Raw genomic sequence first — 17,652 nt, 5'->3', positions numbered from 1 at the left:
TTGATCTGTCTCGGGAATTCCGATTCTCGTTTTTCATTGCCAAAGTTGCTCTATGCCTTGCAATGCTCTTCGATGCTTTTCAATGCTTCGATGCTTTTCAATGCTTCAATGCTTTTCAATGCTTCAATGCTTTTCAATACTTTGTCCTCTTCAAACACCTCATGAATAGGACTAGCCCCTTGCAAATGATTAAGATATTCTCACACAAGCAAAAGAGTTCTGAACTCAGAACAAAAACGTAACAATCTTTCAAACATCATATGGCCAATTACTTAGGAGTAGAGACTGTCTGTAAAGACAGGCGTATAGGACATAGCGCCGTAGGCCCTTTCCTAATACGTAACCAAACACCGGACTCTTAAAATGAATCTCTGATTTTTCTTTTCTTTGGTTTCTTTGGGAAGTAAACTAAAGTGGCGACTCTCAAGTCAATTAGATCGATACATTTGCGAGTGTATCGATTTAAAACCTGTACGGGCTAATTCAATTCGGAAAAAGGGAGCGTATGCCAATCAATTAAAAAAGGGGCACACGCGCCAGAAAATCGGAAGGGAAACGTAAACGAACGCGTACAATCCCATATCTGATTGGCGTGTCCCAATCCGGTCTTTCGAAAAGACTCAATATCACCATTAGTAGCTTCGAACGGATCCTGAAGAAAATAACATCCAAATGTTAAAAATAATTATTTAATGACGTAATGTATAATCAAGTAATAAGTATTACCTTGATAGCAGTCCACAGTGAATCCAATTGGTCTGCACTTAAAGCCTTCCACTTTAGAAGACGGTGTGAGACGGCTGCGGGGTCCCGGATAACCGACCCCACATGTCTAGACCACCGTGTTCTTCCCACGTCTGTACCGCCTGGCCTCCCATCCTTCTCCCTAAACGTAAGAGGAATCCTTGTCCCCGCTACCCTCTTAGACAGCGCAATATTCTTGTTCTTTCCCCGTCTCTTGCTGGTAGAAGATTCTTCAAAATTATCAAAATCATAATTAGATATGTCAATCAATTTAAACACTAACTAATTTGTAAACGAGTTACATGTCGATGATGGGTCGGGAGTGGAACCGTGCTCCCCCTCGCCATCGCCATCCTCCTCCTCGATAGGCTCCTCGAGACCCTCGTCTGCAGCCTCATCGCTATCCACCATATCAGCAAATGTGCTCTCTATAAACTCTTGGAGCTCACTAGCCTCAACATCCTCGTCTGTTGGGGGAGGCGCAATAGCTATCGGCTCCACAACAATGGGTGGTTGGTCTCTAGAAGAAGATCCTCGGAGCTTTAAGGACTCGGATTGGGCAAGTAGGTTCTGGTATGGCTTTAACAATTTGCTGGGTGTCTTCCTCATACTCTTCCAAGTTTCTTTACGACCTTCAGACATTCTTAATGCATACCATTAATAAATGAGCGAATATTTGAAATGAAGTAGTAATAAGAACGAATATAATGTAACCAATATAAATCTACCTAATTAATTAATCTGAACTATTTATTTGTAAACCGCGGTTTTATTTTTGTCACAATCTTCCAACCGGGTCGGGCTGACATATCAGGGGCGTAGAATACTTGTTTCGCTTGACTCGCCAATATATACGGGTCTTGACTTTGAGTTTTCAAAATTCGGTTTACATTTACACTTACGAAGCCATATTTATCCACTTTCACTCCTAGTTCCCCCGAGTGTGTATCAAACCACTTACACTTGAATAAAACAACTCGTTTGTGAGAATAGTATTGTACTTCGATTATATCCGTTAAAACTCCGTAGTATGACATAGTTTCGGATCCGTTGTACCCCTCAACAACCACCCCACTATTTTGAGTGGTCAAACCTTCGTCGTGTTTTTCTGTACAGAATTTGAATCCGTTTACTTTACACCAAACATACATAGACGAGTACATACTTGGACCTTCTCCTAAGATCTTGAGGACTCTTGATATGTCGTTAATTTCTGCTAAATGGGCGACCTATATATGTATCCGAAATGAAGTTGTTAAAATTAATAAAAAGAGTTTGGATATATGGTTTATAATTTACTCACTCGATAAACCCAGTCTTACGTTTCGAGATTCTGAAGCAAAATCTGTATAATTTTCATCAAACGTCTTCTAAGTTAAGGAATCAGCGGGATGTCTCAACGTATCACTATCAACTCTTCCTTCTTTATGACATCTCATCATTGAAGCCGTTTTTGAGGACATGTATAGTCTTTGCAGTCTTGGTATTAAAGGGAAATATCTCAACACCTTTTTTGGAATGAATTTCCCGTTTTGCTTCTCCCGAACTGTCCCACTTGTTTGGTCGACTTTCCATCTTGAAAGACCGCAAACTCTGCAAGAATCTTCATTTATGTCGTCCTTCCAAAATAGCATAAATTTGTTCTTACATGCGTCTATCTTGTCATATTTAAGCCCAATATCAGTAATGAATTTTTTACTTTCGTAGTATGAGTTTGGCAATTGAGCGTCAATCGGTAATATGTAGTCTTTAAGCAGATGCAGCAACATATCGAACGAAGAATTCGTTCATTGACATACATTTTTTATGTGAAGTAGTTTCAGTAGTGCCGATGATTTCGTTATTCGAGCACCTTCATACAATGGCCGTTTGCAATCATCAAGCAATTTATAAAATCTATGCGCATCTTCGACTGGTTCATCGTATCTCGGGACGTCATTAACGTTGGGGAACATATCGTTTATAAATTCGTGCATATAACGTTCTTCATTGACCTATTCATTAACTATATTATTCATCTCCTGTCTCGCATCGTTGAATTTCGGCACGGCATCCTCCGACTGATCATCGTCATCATCATCATCATCATCTAAGTCATCGACATCTTCATCGACATCGTCATTAACCACTTGAGTAGTATGTCTCTTTTCTCCATGAAAATACCAATACTCATAATGAACATTTATTCCATAAATGATGAGGTGAGTCTTCACTTCGTCTATTTCCATAAACGCCGTGTTCAAGCATTTCACGCAGGGACATTTCACGGTTTGTCGGGATGTATTCCTAAGAGCATACTCGAGGAATTTGTCAACGCTTTCCTCGTAATCTGGATGATCTCGACGTAAGGTCATCCAGCTTTTATCGGGTACTTCCATATTTCTAATAAAATGGAAAACAACCCGCATTATTATTTACTTAAATTTGTCTAAATTAATTAGGCTTACATAATTGTAACATAATCGCTACCTAATCTATCATTATTCCAAAAGAATTCAACATAAATCTAACATTTTCTAACTAAAATTTCACCTAAACAAACAATAATAATCAAATCATTCAAATAATGACTCTAACCTAAATCAACAGTAATCAATTGATTCACAAACCTAACATAAATCTAAACTAAATCTAACATTTTCTAACTAAAATTTCACCTAAAGAAACAATAATAATCAATTCATTCAATAAATGACTCAAACCTAAATCAACAATAATCAATTCATTCACAAACCTAAATCTAACAAAATATAACATAAATCAAACCTAACATAAATCAAAATTAAATCTAACCTAAATCTAACATGAAAATCCAACATAATTCTGACAAAATTTAACCTAAATCTAACATACATAAACCTAAATTTAACATAAATCAAAAATTAAACTAACCTTGAAAGAAAAGAGCGACGAGGAAGAGCGGCGGATGTAGATCGACGGGCGGGCAGCGGGCGGATGAAGGTCCTAATCCAAACCTAATGACAAGAACTTTAACTAATCAAAATTAACCTAAAATCCAAATAAAACCTAAATCAAACTCAAAATAAACCAATATCAAATCAAACATAAATCAAACTCAAACCAATCCAATCTCAAATCAAACCTAAAATCAATTTCATTCATACCAAACTCAAATCAAACATAAATCAAACTCAAACCAATCCAATCTCAAATCAAACCTAAAATCAATTTCATTCATACCAAACTCAAATCAAACATAAATCAAACTCAAACCAATCCAATCTCAAATCACACCTAAAATCAATTCCATTCATACCAAACTCAAATCAAACCTAAAATTAAATTCATTCATACCAAACTCAAATCAAACCTAAATAAAACTCAAATCAAACCTAAATAAAAACTGAAATCAAATCTAAATCAAACTCAAATCAAACTAAACTCAAATCAAACCTAAAATCAAATTCATCAAACCAAAATCTAACCTAAATCAAACCTAAAACTAACCTAAATCAAGCTCAAATCAAACCAAAAAATCATCATATCTAACAAATTAGATAAATCAAACTATATAAATCAACTAACCTAAAATTATATCAACTAACCTAAATCAAATCCTAAATTTAACCAACAAATAATTTTAATCTAAACATATAACTCAAACTGACATTTGATGCAGGTGGTGGGCGGTGGGGCGGCGGCTGGGCGATTCTCCAATCGGCGGCGGCGGCAGGAATCCAATCGGGCGCGGCGGCAGTGCGATTCTTCAAGCGGCGCGGCGGCTCAGCAGTTCTTCAATCGCCGTCGAGGTCTTCAAGCGGCAGGCTGTTGGCGGCGTCGTCTTCAATCCGGCGTCGTCTTCAATCGAGCGTCGGGGAGAGTGAAGCGGGGCGGCGCAAAGGAGGAATCGGGCGGCGCAGAAGATGAATCGGGGAGAGAAGAAAGAAAGAAAGAAAGAAAGAAAAAGAAAGAAAGTCGCGGGTTTTGTTTTTTTAATTGGTCATTACCGAAAGTTTTATGAATAACTTTCGGTTTTGATCAATTAATTATTTCCGAGAGTTAATCACAAAACTCTCGGTTTTGATGTTTCATTACCGAAAGTTTTATGATTAACTTTCGGTTTTGATCAATTGATTAATTCCGAGGGTTAATCATAAAACTCTCGGTTTTGATCAATATTTCCGAAAGTAAGGTAATTAACTTTCTGTTTTACAACTTCACAAATTGTTAAATTTATTGGTTTCTCACTTTCTAATAACCTTGAACAACATTAATTTAACACATTTGATATCCTTAAAACATTTCCCAATCCATATGATCAAACATTACACAAATACATAAGATAATCCTACATAAACATTCATATACACTTCTCTATATGATCAAACACATTCTTGAACACTTTAACATTAAACACAATCTAAAATTTTCAAATAAAACACACACTTGATAATATTAGTTAGAAGTCTAGATTATAACCAAAAAAACCAATTAATTTAACAATTTGTCACATAGTAATTCCGAGAGTTAATCATAAAACTCTCGGTTTTTATGGGTATTTCCAAAAGTTTTACTCTAAACTCTCGGAATTACCATTTCACAAATTGTTAAATTAATTGGTTTTTTTAATCTTCTAATGACTTTGAACATTATTAATTTAACACATTTAATAACCTTAACACATTACATAAGCCATATGATCAAACTTTATACACATTCATATCATCATAAACACAAACATATAAATACACTTCTTTATATAATCAAACACAATCATAAACATTTTAACATTAAACACAATCTTAATTTTTAAAAAACAACACACACTTGATTAGATTAATTAAGATTCTAGATTGGAGTGTATCAAACCAATTAATTTTCCAAATTATGATTTGGTAACACCGAAAGTTAATAGTATAACTTTCGGTTTTTATGGGTTTCACTGAAAGTTTTAAGGAAACCTCTCGGTCCTGACCTTAAACAGGAAGGGTCAAAACCGAAGGTTTTCAAATAAACCTTCGGTTTTTACCCTTCCCCATACTTAGAAAAATTTCAGATTTTTTTAAATTGGGGTCAAAACCGAAGGTTTATTTGAAAACCTTCGGTTTTTACCCTTCCCCATATTTAGAAAAATTTCAGATTTTTTTAAACTGGGGTCAAAACCGAAGGTTTTCAAATAAACCTTCGGTTTTTATCCTTCCCCATACTTAGAAAATTTTCAGATTTTTTTAAACTGGGGTCAAAACCGAAGGTTTATTTGAAAACCTTCAGTTTTTACCCTTCCCCATATTTAGAAAATTTTCAGATTTTTTTAAACTAGGGTCAAAACCGAAGGTTTTCAAATAAACCTTCAGTTTTTACCCTTCCCCATACTTAGAAAAATTTCAGATTTTTTTAAACTGGGGTCAAAACCGAAGGTTTATTTCAAAACCTTCGGTTTTTACACTTCCCCATATTTAGAAAAATTTCAGATTTTTTTAAACTAGGGTCAAAACCGAAGGTTTATTTGAAAACCTTCGGTGTTTACCCTCCCCCATATTTAGAAAATTTTCAGATTTTTTTAAACTGGGGTCAAAACTGAAGGTTTTCAAATAAACCTTCGGTTTTTACCTTCCCCCATATTTAGAAAAATTTCAGATTTTTTTAAACTGGGGTCAAAACCGAAGGTTTATTTAAAAACCTTCGGTTTTTACCCTTCCCCATATTTAGAAAATTTTCAGATTTTTTTAAACTAGGGTCAAAACCGAAGGTTTTCAAATAAACCTTCGGTTTTGACCCTTCCCCTAGGGTCAAAACCAAAGTTTTATTTGAAAACCTTCGGTTTTACCCTTAGAAATTTTTAGATTTTTGTAAATGAGGGTCAAAACCGAAGGCCATGCTGTTTTTTTTAAACAAATAAGATGAAAAGTAAACAATAGTAAAATAATTCATTAACAACCTATTAAAACCAAACATAATAATAATAATTCATGAATATTAAAACAAAACACATAAAAATATTGTCATCGTTCGTACGGAAAAACTAATAAACACATAATAAATCTAGAAATTATTAGATGGGGTGGGAGGAGGGGGTGGTTGATTCAATCGACTCCTCAACAATACAAGTTCCTGTTCGAGATTCTCTAATCTCTGGGCCATTTCGGCCCTGTCCGCTTTAATTTCACTAAGCAAACGGCCTCTTTCCGCATCCCTTAATCGGATTTGTTCCATTTCCAGCGTCATCTTTCTTACCTCTTCCTCACGTGCCGCAATTTCTGATTGTGCTATCAGATTCTGGTAACACGGATGCAGTTTCTCCGGTGTACGCCGAAGTCTCTTCCATGAATCACCCATATCCTAAATGAATTTCAGATATATGTATATATATATATTAATCAAACAAAATAACGTTAACTAGCATAAATCTAGATAATATATATATATAAACTTAAGAAATCTAAATCTCATAATAAACAAAACAAAAAAAAACCAAATGAAACAAACATGAACGAGAGAAGAGAAGAACCGGCATGGAGGAGGCTAGGCGGCTGCGGCGCGGGAGAGAGAGAAAGGAGAGATGAGTTGAATGAAAAAGAGAAGGGTTAGGGTTTGTATTTATAGAGGTAGATGCCGAAGGTTTTCATATAACTTTCGGTTTTGATATTAGTCAAAACCGAAGGTTTATTAAAAACCCTTCGGAAATAACCATTACCAAATTTAGAATTTTTTTTAATTAAGCAAAACCGAAGGTTCTTTGTAAAACTTTCGGAAAAGAGAATTTCAAAAAAGGTAAAACCGAAGGTTCTTTGAATAACCTTCGCAATTAACCCACATCCAATACTTAGAATTTTTTTGGTTTTTTGGGAAGGTAAAAACCGAAAGTTCTACAAAGAACTTTCGGTAATAATTAATAAACCCGAAGGTTTTACGCCCCCCTCGGAATCTATTTTTAATACCGAAAGATTTGTTCCTCTCGGGAGTATTTATGAGAGTTTTACAAAACCTTCGGGAAAAACCGTCGGTAAAGGTCCTTTTTTTACTAGTGTGATGCGTCAGTGTTTAAATTTAACGAAACCTAGAAAATGTCAAAGGAGAATGTTAGAATTAAATAAAAATAATGATGAACTAAGCAGAGTTGGTTGAGATATCACAAGATCAATGAGTTTCTTTTGGTTATCTGCTCAATTAGGAATTATAAGTCAAGATTTTGATACCCAATATGAAAATCAAACATAACTCACAATGTTTTAAAACAAATTAAGCGTTTCCGTTTCCGTTCAAAATCCATCAAAACCCATCAATACAAAGGAAGTATTAGGTAAATAAGATGGGTTTCTCAATTAATACTACTCTTAAACTAATTTTTAGAAACTGAGTATTTATATCCAAGTAAAATATGAAATTACAAAACTAGATTTATGTCATCTCACACAAAAAAAATGAACAAAGAAAATAAATCGGAATACCTTTGAAGTTGCTAGATCAATTTCGCCGATGAGGGAAGACGATGATAAAAGACGGCTTCAATAGTTTCCTCAAGAAGACATCTTTGAGAAGAGAGAGAAAATGTTGATAAATAATGATGTGTTTGACATTAGAAAATATTTTATTGTCACGTCAATTAACATAGACAGGCCTAACGTTCGTTTAGTAAAAAGCCCTAAATGGCCAAATCTTTAATAGTTCGAGCCTCATATGACTCAAATCATAGTTCGAGCCCCATATGATAAAAATGTCCCAATTTTGAGCCCCAAATAGTAATTGGGCCTATTATTATTTCGTTTATTTTTTAAAATCAATATATATTGTTGAATGATGAAATACATGCCGTGAGATTAGAAAATATGTCAATTTCAAATACAAATTTAGGTGATATTATATTTGGGCATAATAAGCATGGCTTTGTGGTTGGAACGAGAAGAATCATTCTTTCACAATTGAGAAGTGAAGAATTATGCACAACAAAGCTTCCGCCAAAAAATATTGCCCTTAAGAATGATTTACAAAAGTTAGCAAATCATCAAAAGGCATATGAAATTAGAACTGAAATCAAACTAAAAACAGTTCACAATGAAATATTGGCTGATAAAGCTGAATTTGAGAAAAAATAATTGGCAATTATAATATCATTTATGCCGTCCACTACATCAATGTCTCCCACTTCATCGATGTCACCAAGTGTATTGCTTCATGATATAAGTGAGATTATTACAACATTTTTTATTGTTTATATTATTATGAAATACTAATTAATTTTTTTATTTTAACTTGTTAACTAATTCATAGATGGGTTCATTTTGGATGATATTCAATAAAATAATGAATAGTTTTCATTGTTCAATGGATTAATAGGTATTTTTTTGTAGCTTTTATTATTTTAACTTGTTATCTAAATTTTAGTGGTAATTTTACTATTATGTTGGTTGATTTCACTAATTTTTCTTATTATTGATAGGTACTTTAAATTCAGAAAGATAGAGATTTTTTAAAAAATATTGAAGACTTTTGTTCTTATTGTTTAGGTTTTCTCTTTTCTCTCCATCGACGTATCTTTAATTTTTTTAAAAATTTCAATCATTCCATGTTTCAGTTTTTAATGAATTTGTCGATCTACATTAATGTTATACTGATATTAAGATTTGAGATGATTTATGTATCAATGTGTGTAAAAAAAATATTATATAGTTGATCTTTGTGGTTCAGAACCGAGCAAATAGAATGATCATGAATGATATACTAATATTAGGATTTGAGATGATTTATGTATTAATATGTGTAAAAGGAATATTATATAGTTGACTTTGTGATTCAGAATCGAGTGAGTAGAATGAACATTATTTATATACTAATATTAAGATTTGAGATGATTTTTGTATCAATATGTGTAAAAAAAATATTATAAAGTTGATTTTTATGGTTCAGAATCGAGCAAGTATAATGATCATGAATGCATTAAGATTCACAATGATTTATGTATCAATATGTGTAAAAGGAATATTATATAGCTGATTTTTGTGAGTCATAATTGAACAATTAGAATTATAATTATTGCTATACTGATATTATGATTTGAGAGTATTTATGTATCAATATGTGCAAAAGGAATATTATATAGTTGATCTTTGTGGTTCAAAATCTAGCAAATAGAATGATCATGAATGTTATAGTCATATTAGAATTTGAGATGATTTATGTATCAATATGTGTAAAAGGAATAGGGGAGGAAATGATGTGTCACCATATCACTGGTTGAAAAAAAAGATAAAGGGTGAGGAGAGAAAAGAGAGAGAAATTTGTTATTTTTTCAGCAGTTAGAACATATAAGTAAGCAAGAACTTGTTGTAGATTAAGAATGTATTTCTGTGTATTATTACAATTACAAGAGTATGAATTTATACAAAAATAAGAGAAACTAAAATGTTAGAATATGTAAAGATTTTAAATACACTTAATAGATGGAATATGAAAACCAAGAGACTAAGTATGTTGCTCTTTAATGGTAGAGTCTTTTATACCTTCCCTCAAACAAAACGGGGAGGCACACACCGTGAGTTTGTTACGTAGTAAAGTAAATCGGTTTGACGCAAGTCTTTTGGCGAAGATGTCGACAATTTTATCATCAGTAGGTATGTATCGGATTTAAAGAGCTTTCTAAGCAACACGTTCGCGAACAAAGTGAAAATCAATCTCTATATGTTTCATACGAGCATGAAAAACTGGATTAGCCGACAGAAATGCAACATCAATGTTGTCACACCATAGAGTGGGAGGTTGAAGTGGGGAGATGCAAAGTTCACGTAGCAAGGATTGGAGCCAGATGAGTTCAGCAGTGGCATGAGCTAGAGCTCGATACTCAGACTCGGTACTAGACCGAGCAATAACTTGTTGTTTCTTTGAATTCCAAGAGATAAGATTTTCACCAAGAAATATGCAGTAGCCAGTTGTGGAGTGACGATCGTCCGGACAACTAACCCAGTCGGAGTTAGAAAAGGCAGATATATCGAGAAAAGATGATGGACGAATGAGAAGTCCATGATGAGGAGTAGGACGAAGGTAGCAGAGTATTCTTTTTATTGCAGACCAATGAGTGGTGGTAGGAGACTGCATGAATTGGCAAACATGGCTGACAGTAAATGCTAGTTCAGGTCGAGTATGCGTCAAATATTGGAGAGCACCAACAATGTTGCGATACAAAAATGGTTCAGGAAGAGTGTCGCCATCATGGCGAGATAAAGATGACCCAAAAGAGATTGGAGTATTAAGAGGTTTTGAGTCACTCATATTGGCTCGAATAAGAATGTATTTGATATATTTTGATTGAGAGAGAAAAATTCCGGAGGTAGATCGATGAGCTTCAATCCCGAGAAAATAGTGTAGTGGACCTAAATCTTTAAGGGGAAATGTGGTTAAGTTGAGAGATGATAGAGGAGATGTGAGAGGAAGAATTACTAGTGAATATAATATTATCCACGTAGACAAGAAATAACGATGTAATTTGTGGAGAGTGATACATGAATAAAAAAGAATCATTTTTGGATTCTTGAAAACTAATAGAAAGAAGAGCAGATTTCAAGGTAGTATACCATTCACGGGGAGCTTGTTTAAGTCCATAGAGTGATTTGTCAAGTTTGCACACATTATTAAGATAATCAGGATGAGTGAACTCAGGCGGTTGACTCATAAGAACTTCCTCGTGTAGAGTTCTATGTAGAAAGGCATTGCTAACATCGAGTTGATGAATAAGCCATTGACGAGTGACAGTAAGTGAGAGGATGGTTCGAATGGTAGTATGTTTGACAATTGGGCTGAATGTTTCAAGATAGTCAATGCCTTCTTGTTGATGAAATCCCTTTGCAACTAAACGAGCCTTATGACGTTCAATGGAACCATCGGCTCTTTACAACTAAACTCATTTGCAACTCACGATATTCTGCGAGGATCGAGGAACAAAACACCACGTCTTGTTTTGAATTAGAGCATTAAACTCATTTGCCATGGCAGAACGCCATTGAGTATCTTTATTGGCAGTGGAGCATGTGGGTGGAGAGGTGGAGATGGTGGCAATGTTAGCATTGTGAAAGGCACGAGTTTTGGCACGTGTGATCATATGATGAGAGGAACATTCAGGAGCCTGTATAACGGTGGAAAGTCCACGTATTATAGTAGGAGGATTGATTGAAGATGAGTTGGTTGCTGATGATGGTTGATAGGAGTTTGATGTTGGCGAGTTGATTGGTAAAGATGGATGGTTGGAGTTTGATGATGATGATGAGTGTTCGGATGTTAGAGAAGATGGTACTACAGGGATTTATGATGTTAAAATTGGGGAGATTGGTGGTGATGAACGTGGCAGAAAAGAAAAGTGTGATATTGGAGAGACTGATGATGTAGAAATGTTGGTAGATTTTGATAATGTACTTTTAAATGGAAATGATAAATTGGGCATGATAGACGGTGTTGGATGCCATGAGTTTCAAGATAAGATTTCAGACTCCAGTATTCGCCTCCCCAATTAGATTGTAGAGTTTTGATAGATGTGTTGAATTGATTTTCAACAAGTGTCTTAAATTTAATAAAAGTTGGCAAGACATCAGATTTTTTATAGATAGGATATAGCCAAGTAAAGTGGTTGTAGTCATCGATAAAATGGACAAAATATCGAAAACCGTTAGTAGAAAAAAGAGGAGCAGGACCCCAAACGTCGTAATGTATTAATTCTAATGGAGATTTACAACGAGATTGAAAATTTGGAAAATGAATTTTGTGTGCTTTTCCATATTGACAAGATTCACAAAAACTTAATTTCTTGTTGCCAATAATAGGTAAATGAAAAGAAGACATAATAAAGGTTGATGTTGATAATGAAGGGTGTCTAAGATGATGATACCAAGAGTTGGCAGATGAACGAGTTCCAATAGTTTATCATTTTCATCATGTAAGAAATAAAATAATCCATATGGAAGAAAATAATCTGAATAGATGGATCCTCCAACAAAGAAATAAAGATTTCTGGTAGACCTCAATTCTCTCCAAATTTGAGTCATAATCACACCTTTTTGTTAGAATGGTCCATTTTTTCTTATGATATTATCTTTTCCCAAAAAAAAATGAACTATTTGTTACACAAAAATAATACAATTTGTATTATCATGATCTTAACTTTATTTAAGAGTTTTATCATTAAATGGAATATAAAACCTTTAAAACCTTTCATTTTTGTAATAATATTATTTTTACTTTTAAATAGTTACCTCAACTTTCAAAAGATTAATATCCATCATCGAGCTAGGAAATGTAGTACTCCATTAAAAAAATTCACCTCTAAAGAATAAATAACATTTTGATTTTGATAGAGAGTTATTGTTAAGGTTAGAGTTATGGTTAGGTTAGGGTGATCCAAGCCCATCCCAATTAAAGAAAAAGAAAAAAGAATGTGATATTGGGTATCATATTATTTTTTTTAAACTCACTTATTTTTTTTTTCACACCCATTAAACTCGAATTCTTAGATTTATCTATAAATCCCGATAAACATTTAAATTAATATATATTATAACTAAGAAGAAATTCATAAATTAGAGTTGATATAAGTTTGAAGAAAATAAAAAAATAATTGTAAATAAAACGAATATATCAATTTTAGTATTCATCCAAATTATTTAATACAAAAGAATATTCCTAATAATATTAACCATATTCCTAATAATAGCATGTGCTTACTAATACAAATAAAATATTATTTATTTATAAATATTTTAAATAAAATTAATATTATTCAAATTTAATTAATTTAATTTATTTCTAATTTATAAAAATAATGTTAAATTCAAAATTTAATGTTAATCTATAATTTAAAATTGATTAAGTATCTAAAATAAAAAATATATAATTTTATTAGATTGTAATCCTCGAAGTAATATCCTCACTGTATACCTTTTAATTATAATACAGTATATTTAAATCTTCAAAGTAATATAGCTAATATTTTAATTTATAAAATATATATACAACCAAAAAACAATCTTTCTACAAAATTGTGAAGTATTTTCTATATATGGAAGGATATAATATCTAGCAAATATTTTCAAATATCTAACGGGCCACACATCAAGCCCTATAGTTTAAATATCATAATATCTTAATCTATAGTTTAAGTTTCTCTTTCAGTTCATCTTCTTCTCTTGAATCTTCCATATAATAATTTCTGCAATTTTAGGTTTATATATTCCTAATTCAAGATCGTTAAATCTGCGGTTTATCTTCTTTGTATAAATTTCAAGATTACACAATGAGTCGAGGACTCAAATCAGTTGAATTGATGGTATTATCTAGACTACATTTTTTAATAATATATAACTAGTTGTAATTTTCAATTGATTTTTTGCTGTTTCAAAAAACCCTTTTGGATTCCAAAAGAACGATCCTCTTAACAGGTTGCCCGATGATGTTCTTAACACGATCATTTGTAAACTGGAACTGAAAGATGCAGCAAAGACAAGCGTTTTATCAAAAAGATGGAGATATGTTTGGATTAATCATCCCGATCTACACTTTACCCATTTGAATGTACTTGGATTTGATTATAGCCAACTTAAGAGAAACTGGGTAGGAGTAGATACCATCTTTGTGAATTTTGTGGATCAAATTATGAAGCAGAGGTTTAAAGGAGAAGACAAGATTAACTCCTTTTGTCTTCGGTTTGAATTGGGGAAACCCTTCTCTCATTGTATTGATAAGTGGATCAGTTATGCTGTTCGAAAAGATGTTGAAACCATTGATCTTGACTTCTCTAGATTTCCCTTCAACGCTTCTAGATATTCATCTTTCAATCATCGATTTGCGAGGTATAACTTTTCGTTGTTACGAACAACTTCAGAAAATAAAGGGTCATTGAAGCATCTTCGAGTCTCCTATTGCAATTTCATGGGTCGGTCAAGTTCCAAGAAGTTTGATTCACTGGTTTCCCTTAAGCTTCTAAAAGTAAACATAAGCGATATTCAATTGACAAAGGTTCTAGAATGTTGCTCGTTGCTCCAAGAATTATCTCTGCATAACTGTTCTAATAAACTCACTTATTTGAGTTTCGGGGATTTGAACAACAACACCCGTCTCAAGGTTTTGTCATTGAAGAACTGTCTCAAACTTAGGGAGATTAATCTAATCTGTGCCCACAATCTGATTTCCCTTGAGCTTGAAAGTATAAATATCAGCGATCTTCAATTGGCTAAGTTTCTAGAAATCTGCCCGATACTCGAAGAATTGACTCTCAATACATGTTCTCAACTAATGTATCTGAGAATTGACAATTCCAACAGCTCTTGTTTGAAGAATTTGTCCTTGAACAGTTGCTCTAATCTTAGGGAGACTCGTCTTTGTGCCAGCAATCTTCATACGCTTTCATTCACAGGTCACAAGGGAAGTTTCTATTTTCAGAGAACCCCGAATCTTGTTAATGTTTTCATAGGTGAAAACATAAATGGAATGCATCCATTCAGTTTGTTGGAGTCTGAAACCTCGGTAATCAAGAATCTAATATTGTCGCCATATCATGATTTATATGTAAGACTTGTTAAATCTTCCTTCAACTATGTTCTTGACCATAATTTCCTCTCTTTTTAACTAATATAGTGATTGTTTCTTGTTTGCCAGGATTCAGTTGTCCCATCTGATCTCGTGATGAAATTCCCAAATGTTCGGAGGTTGGTTTTGTCTAGTTCCCCGTTCAAAAACGACGACGAATTGTTATGGGTCGAGTTTATCTTTAGGAGTTTCCCATTGTTGGAAACATTGGAGTTAAATGTAAGACAAGAGACAAGATTCATTCAGTTTTAGTTATTGCATTAACAATATTCTTGACATTATTCTTTTGTTATATATGCAGTTGTGCAGCCCTATGATAAATCATGCAAAAGATCGAGATAATGTTTTCGAGAAATGCCCTAATCGATGCATAACCAAGTTAGAGTTGAATGGTTTCGTGGGTAAACAACACGAAGTTGTTTTGCTTGAGTATCTATTAGATAATCTACCCGGGCTTCGAGTATTGGCCATTGGTCCATCTCAGAAGGTTTACAATGGTTTCAATAGTTTTGTTAATGAAGAAGCAAGCATATGGGGGAAAAGATGGTTTCAAATCCATTCTAATTGGCTTCGATCTATAGTTCCTTCTTTTGTTCGTATAAAGTTTCTATAATTTGAATAATCTAGATCTGTAATAATATGTTGGTGTTTTAATAATTTTTTCATTTAACAAATAGGGAAACCTTAGTTTGAATTTGTAAAACATGTAATTGTGTTTCATAAAGTTAATGGTTTAGTTTTGATTCAGCTTATAAGCTCACATGATATATATATTCTTTATCTGTATTTATTATTTAAAATAGTATAAATTCAAAATTTAAAGACAATATAATGTACACTTTTATAATAAATAAATTAAATAATAGATAAAAATTCCACAATAAAAAGAGTACGTAAAAAATAATACTATAAAAATTAAATTACTTTCTTTCTTATTTTTGTATATTTATATAATTAATTATTTTTAGTTTAATCAAAATTAAAAATTATATATTAATAAAAAATAATATATTCCTATAACTCATTTTAAAATTAATTAATTTTTAATTTAAGTAATTTTTTAATATATAAAATTAAGTTAATAAAAAATTAAATAATTTTAAATAAAAAAATTAAGCTTATAATTATATAATTAAGTAAATAATTTTATATTATTGATGATTTATAAAACATTACTAAAATTAAAGTGATTAATAATTTTAAAATATATTTCAATTTATATTAATTATTAAAAATTATTATAAATATAATGAATAAATAAGCTATGCCATTTACACTTAATCAAACATAACTCAAAATTCAATGCAAAATAAAATGAGATATTATCATGAATTGTAACTAAAATAACAACAAAAAATACTTTATTGGAAAAATAAATTACATGTATTACAACTAATATTTTGAAAATAAGAAAACTAAGTTACATAATATGTTGTAAATACACTATATGAAAAAAAATTATGAACTAAACATGTTTTTTTTACCAATTATATTTTGATAAATTATGTTACACTTTATCTAAACATAATTGTAAAAATATAACTATTTATATTATTTATTATTTATATGAGCTCAACCCATTTTAGATTTAAAATTGTAAAATAAGTAATGAAAAATCACTAGCTAAAAAAACTCAAAGTCGTAAATATTGGGATATAAATAGTCGCTATAAATAATTAGGAGTGGTGAAAACGATTGTAGTTGTCGGCATTGCCCAAAACACATATACCGACCATTTTAGTCCACTCTCACCATTGTCATAAAATATTCTATAACGACGACTTCTACATTCGCCATAGAGGACTTAATGGCGACAACTCCTACTGTCGCTATATAATGGTCTATGGCGAAGAATCATACTGCCGACAATCGCCAGAGAGGACTCTATAACGATTACTCTCACCGTTGCCATTGAATGCTATGTAACGACCACTCTCACCGTCGCCAAAGAGAACTATATGACGTCTACTTTTATCCCCACCATTAGTAAATTTATTTTTGTACTAATAGATCTATAAAATATTAAACTAACTAAATTATATTTTTAAAACATGAACTTAATAGATCTTTCTAGTTGTAAGGCAGAGTATGTTGTTGTGATAGAGGCTGCTAAGGAGATGATGTAGTTACAACCCTTTTTTGCTAGAATTGGGTTAAGACTACGAGTGAAGTGTGTTGCGATGCGACAGTTAGAGTGCCATTCATTTGGCAAAGAATCCTGTTTATCATGGAAGGACAAAGCATATACATGTTTGTTATCATTTCATCCGGTCAGCTTTAGAAGATGGAGCATTAGCTCTTGAGAAGATTCCCGGGAGTGAGAATACAGCTGATATGTTGACGAAAGCTGTGACAAATGAGAAACTGAAGTTGTGTGCAACTTCA

At 32.5% G+C, this 17,652-nt stretch overlaps 1 protein-coding gene across 1 annotated transcript; it reads left to right on the top strand.

Moving 5' to 3' along the window:
- Nucleotides 1–13,874: 13,874 nt before the first annotated feature.
- LOC124910863 (F-box/LRR-repeat protein At3g03360-like) lies at nucleotides 13,875–15,880 on the top strand. The gene is made up of 4 exons (XM_047451527.1): nucleotides 13,875–14,008; nucleotides 14,104–15,246; nucleotides 15,337–15,486; nucleotides 15,569–15,880. Exons 1-4 carry the CDS (start codon nucleotides 13,976–13,978, stop codon nucleotides 15,878–15,880), a joined length of 1,638 nt encoding a protein of 545 aa, XP_047307483.1. The 5' UTR covers nucleotides 13,875–13,975.
- Nucleotides 15,881–17,652: the final 1,772 nt, after the last annotated feature.

The sequence above is a fragment of the Impatiens glandulifera genome, chromosome 1 (genome assembly GCF_907164915.1).
Source record: "Impatiens glandulifera chromosome 1, dImpGla2.1, whole genome shotgun sequence".
NCBI classification, from domain to species: Eukaryota; Viridiplantae; Streptophyta; class Magnoliopsida; order Ericales; family Balsaminaceae; genus Impatiens; species Impatiens glandulifera.
Note: the sequence above shows the minus strand (reverse complement) of the source record. Positions and strands in the feature narration are given on the sequence as shown.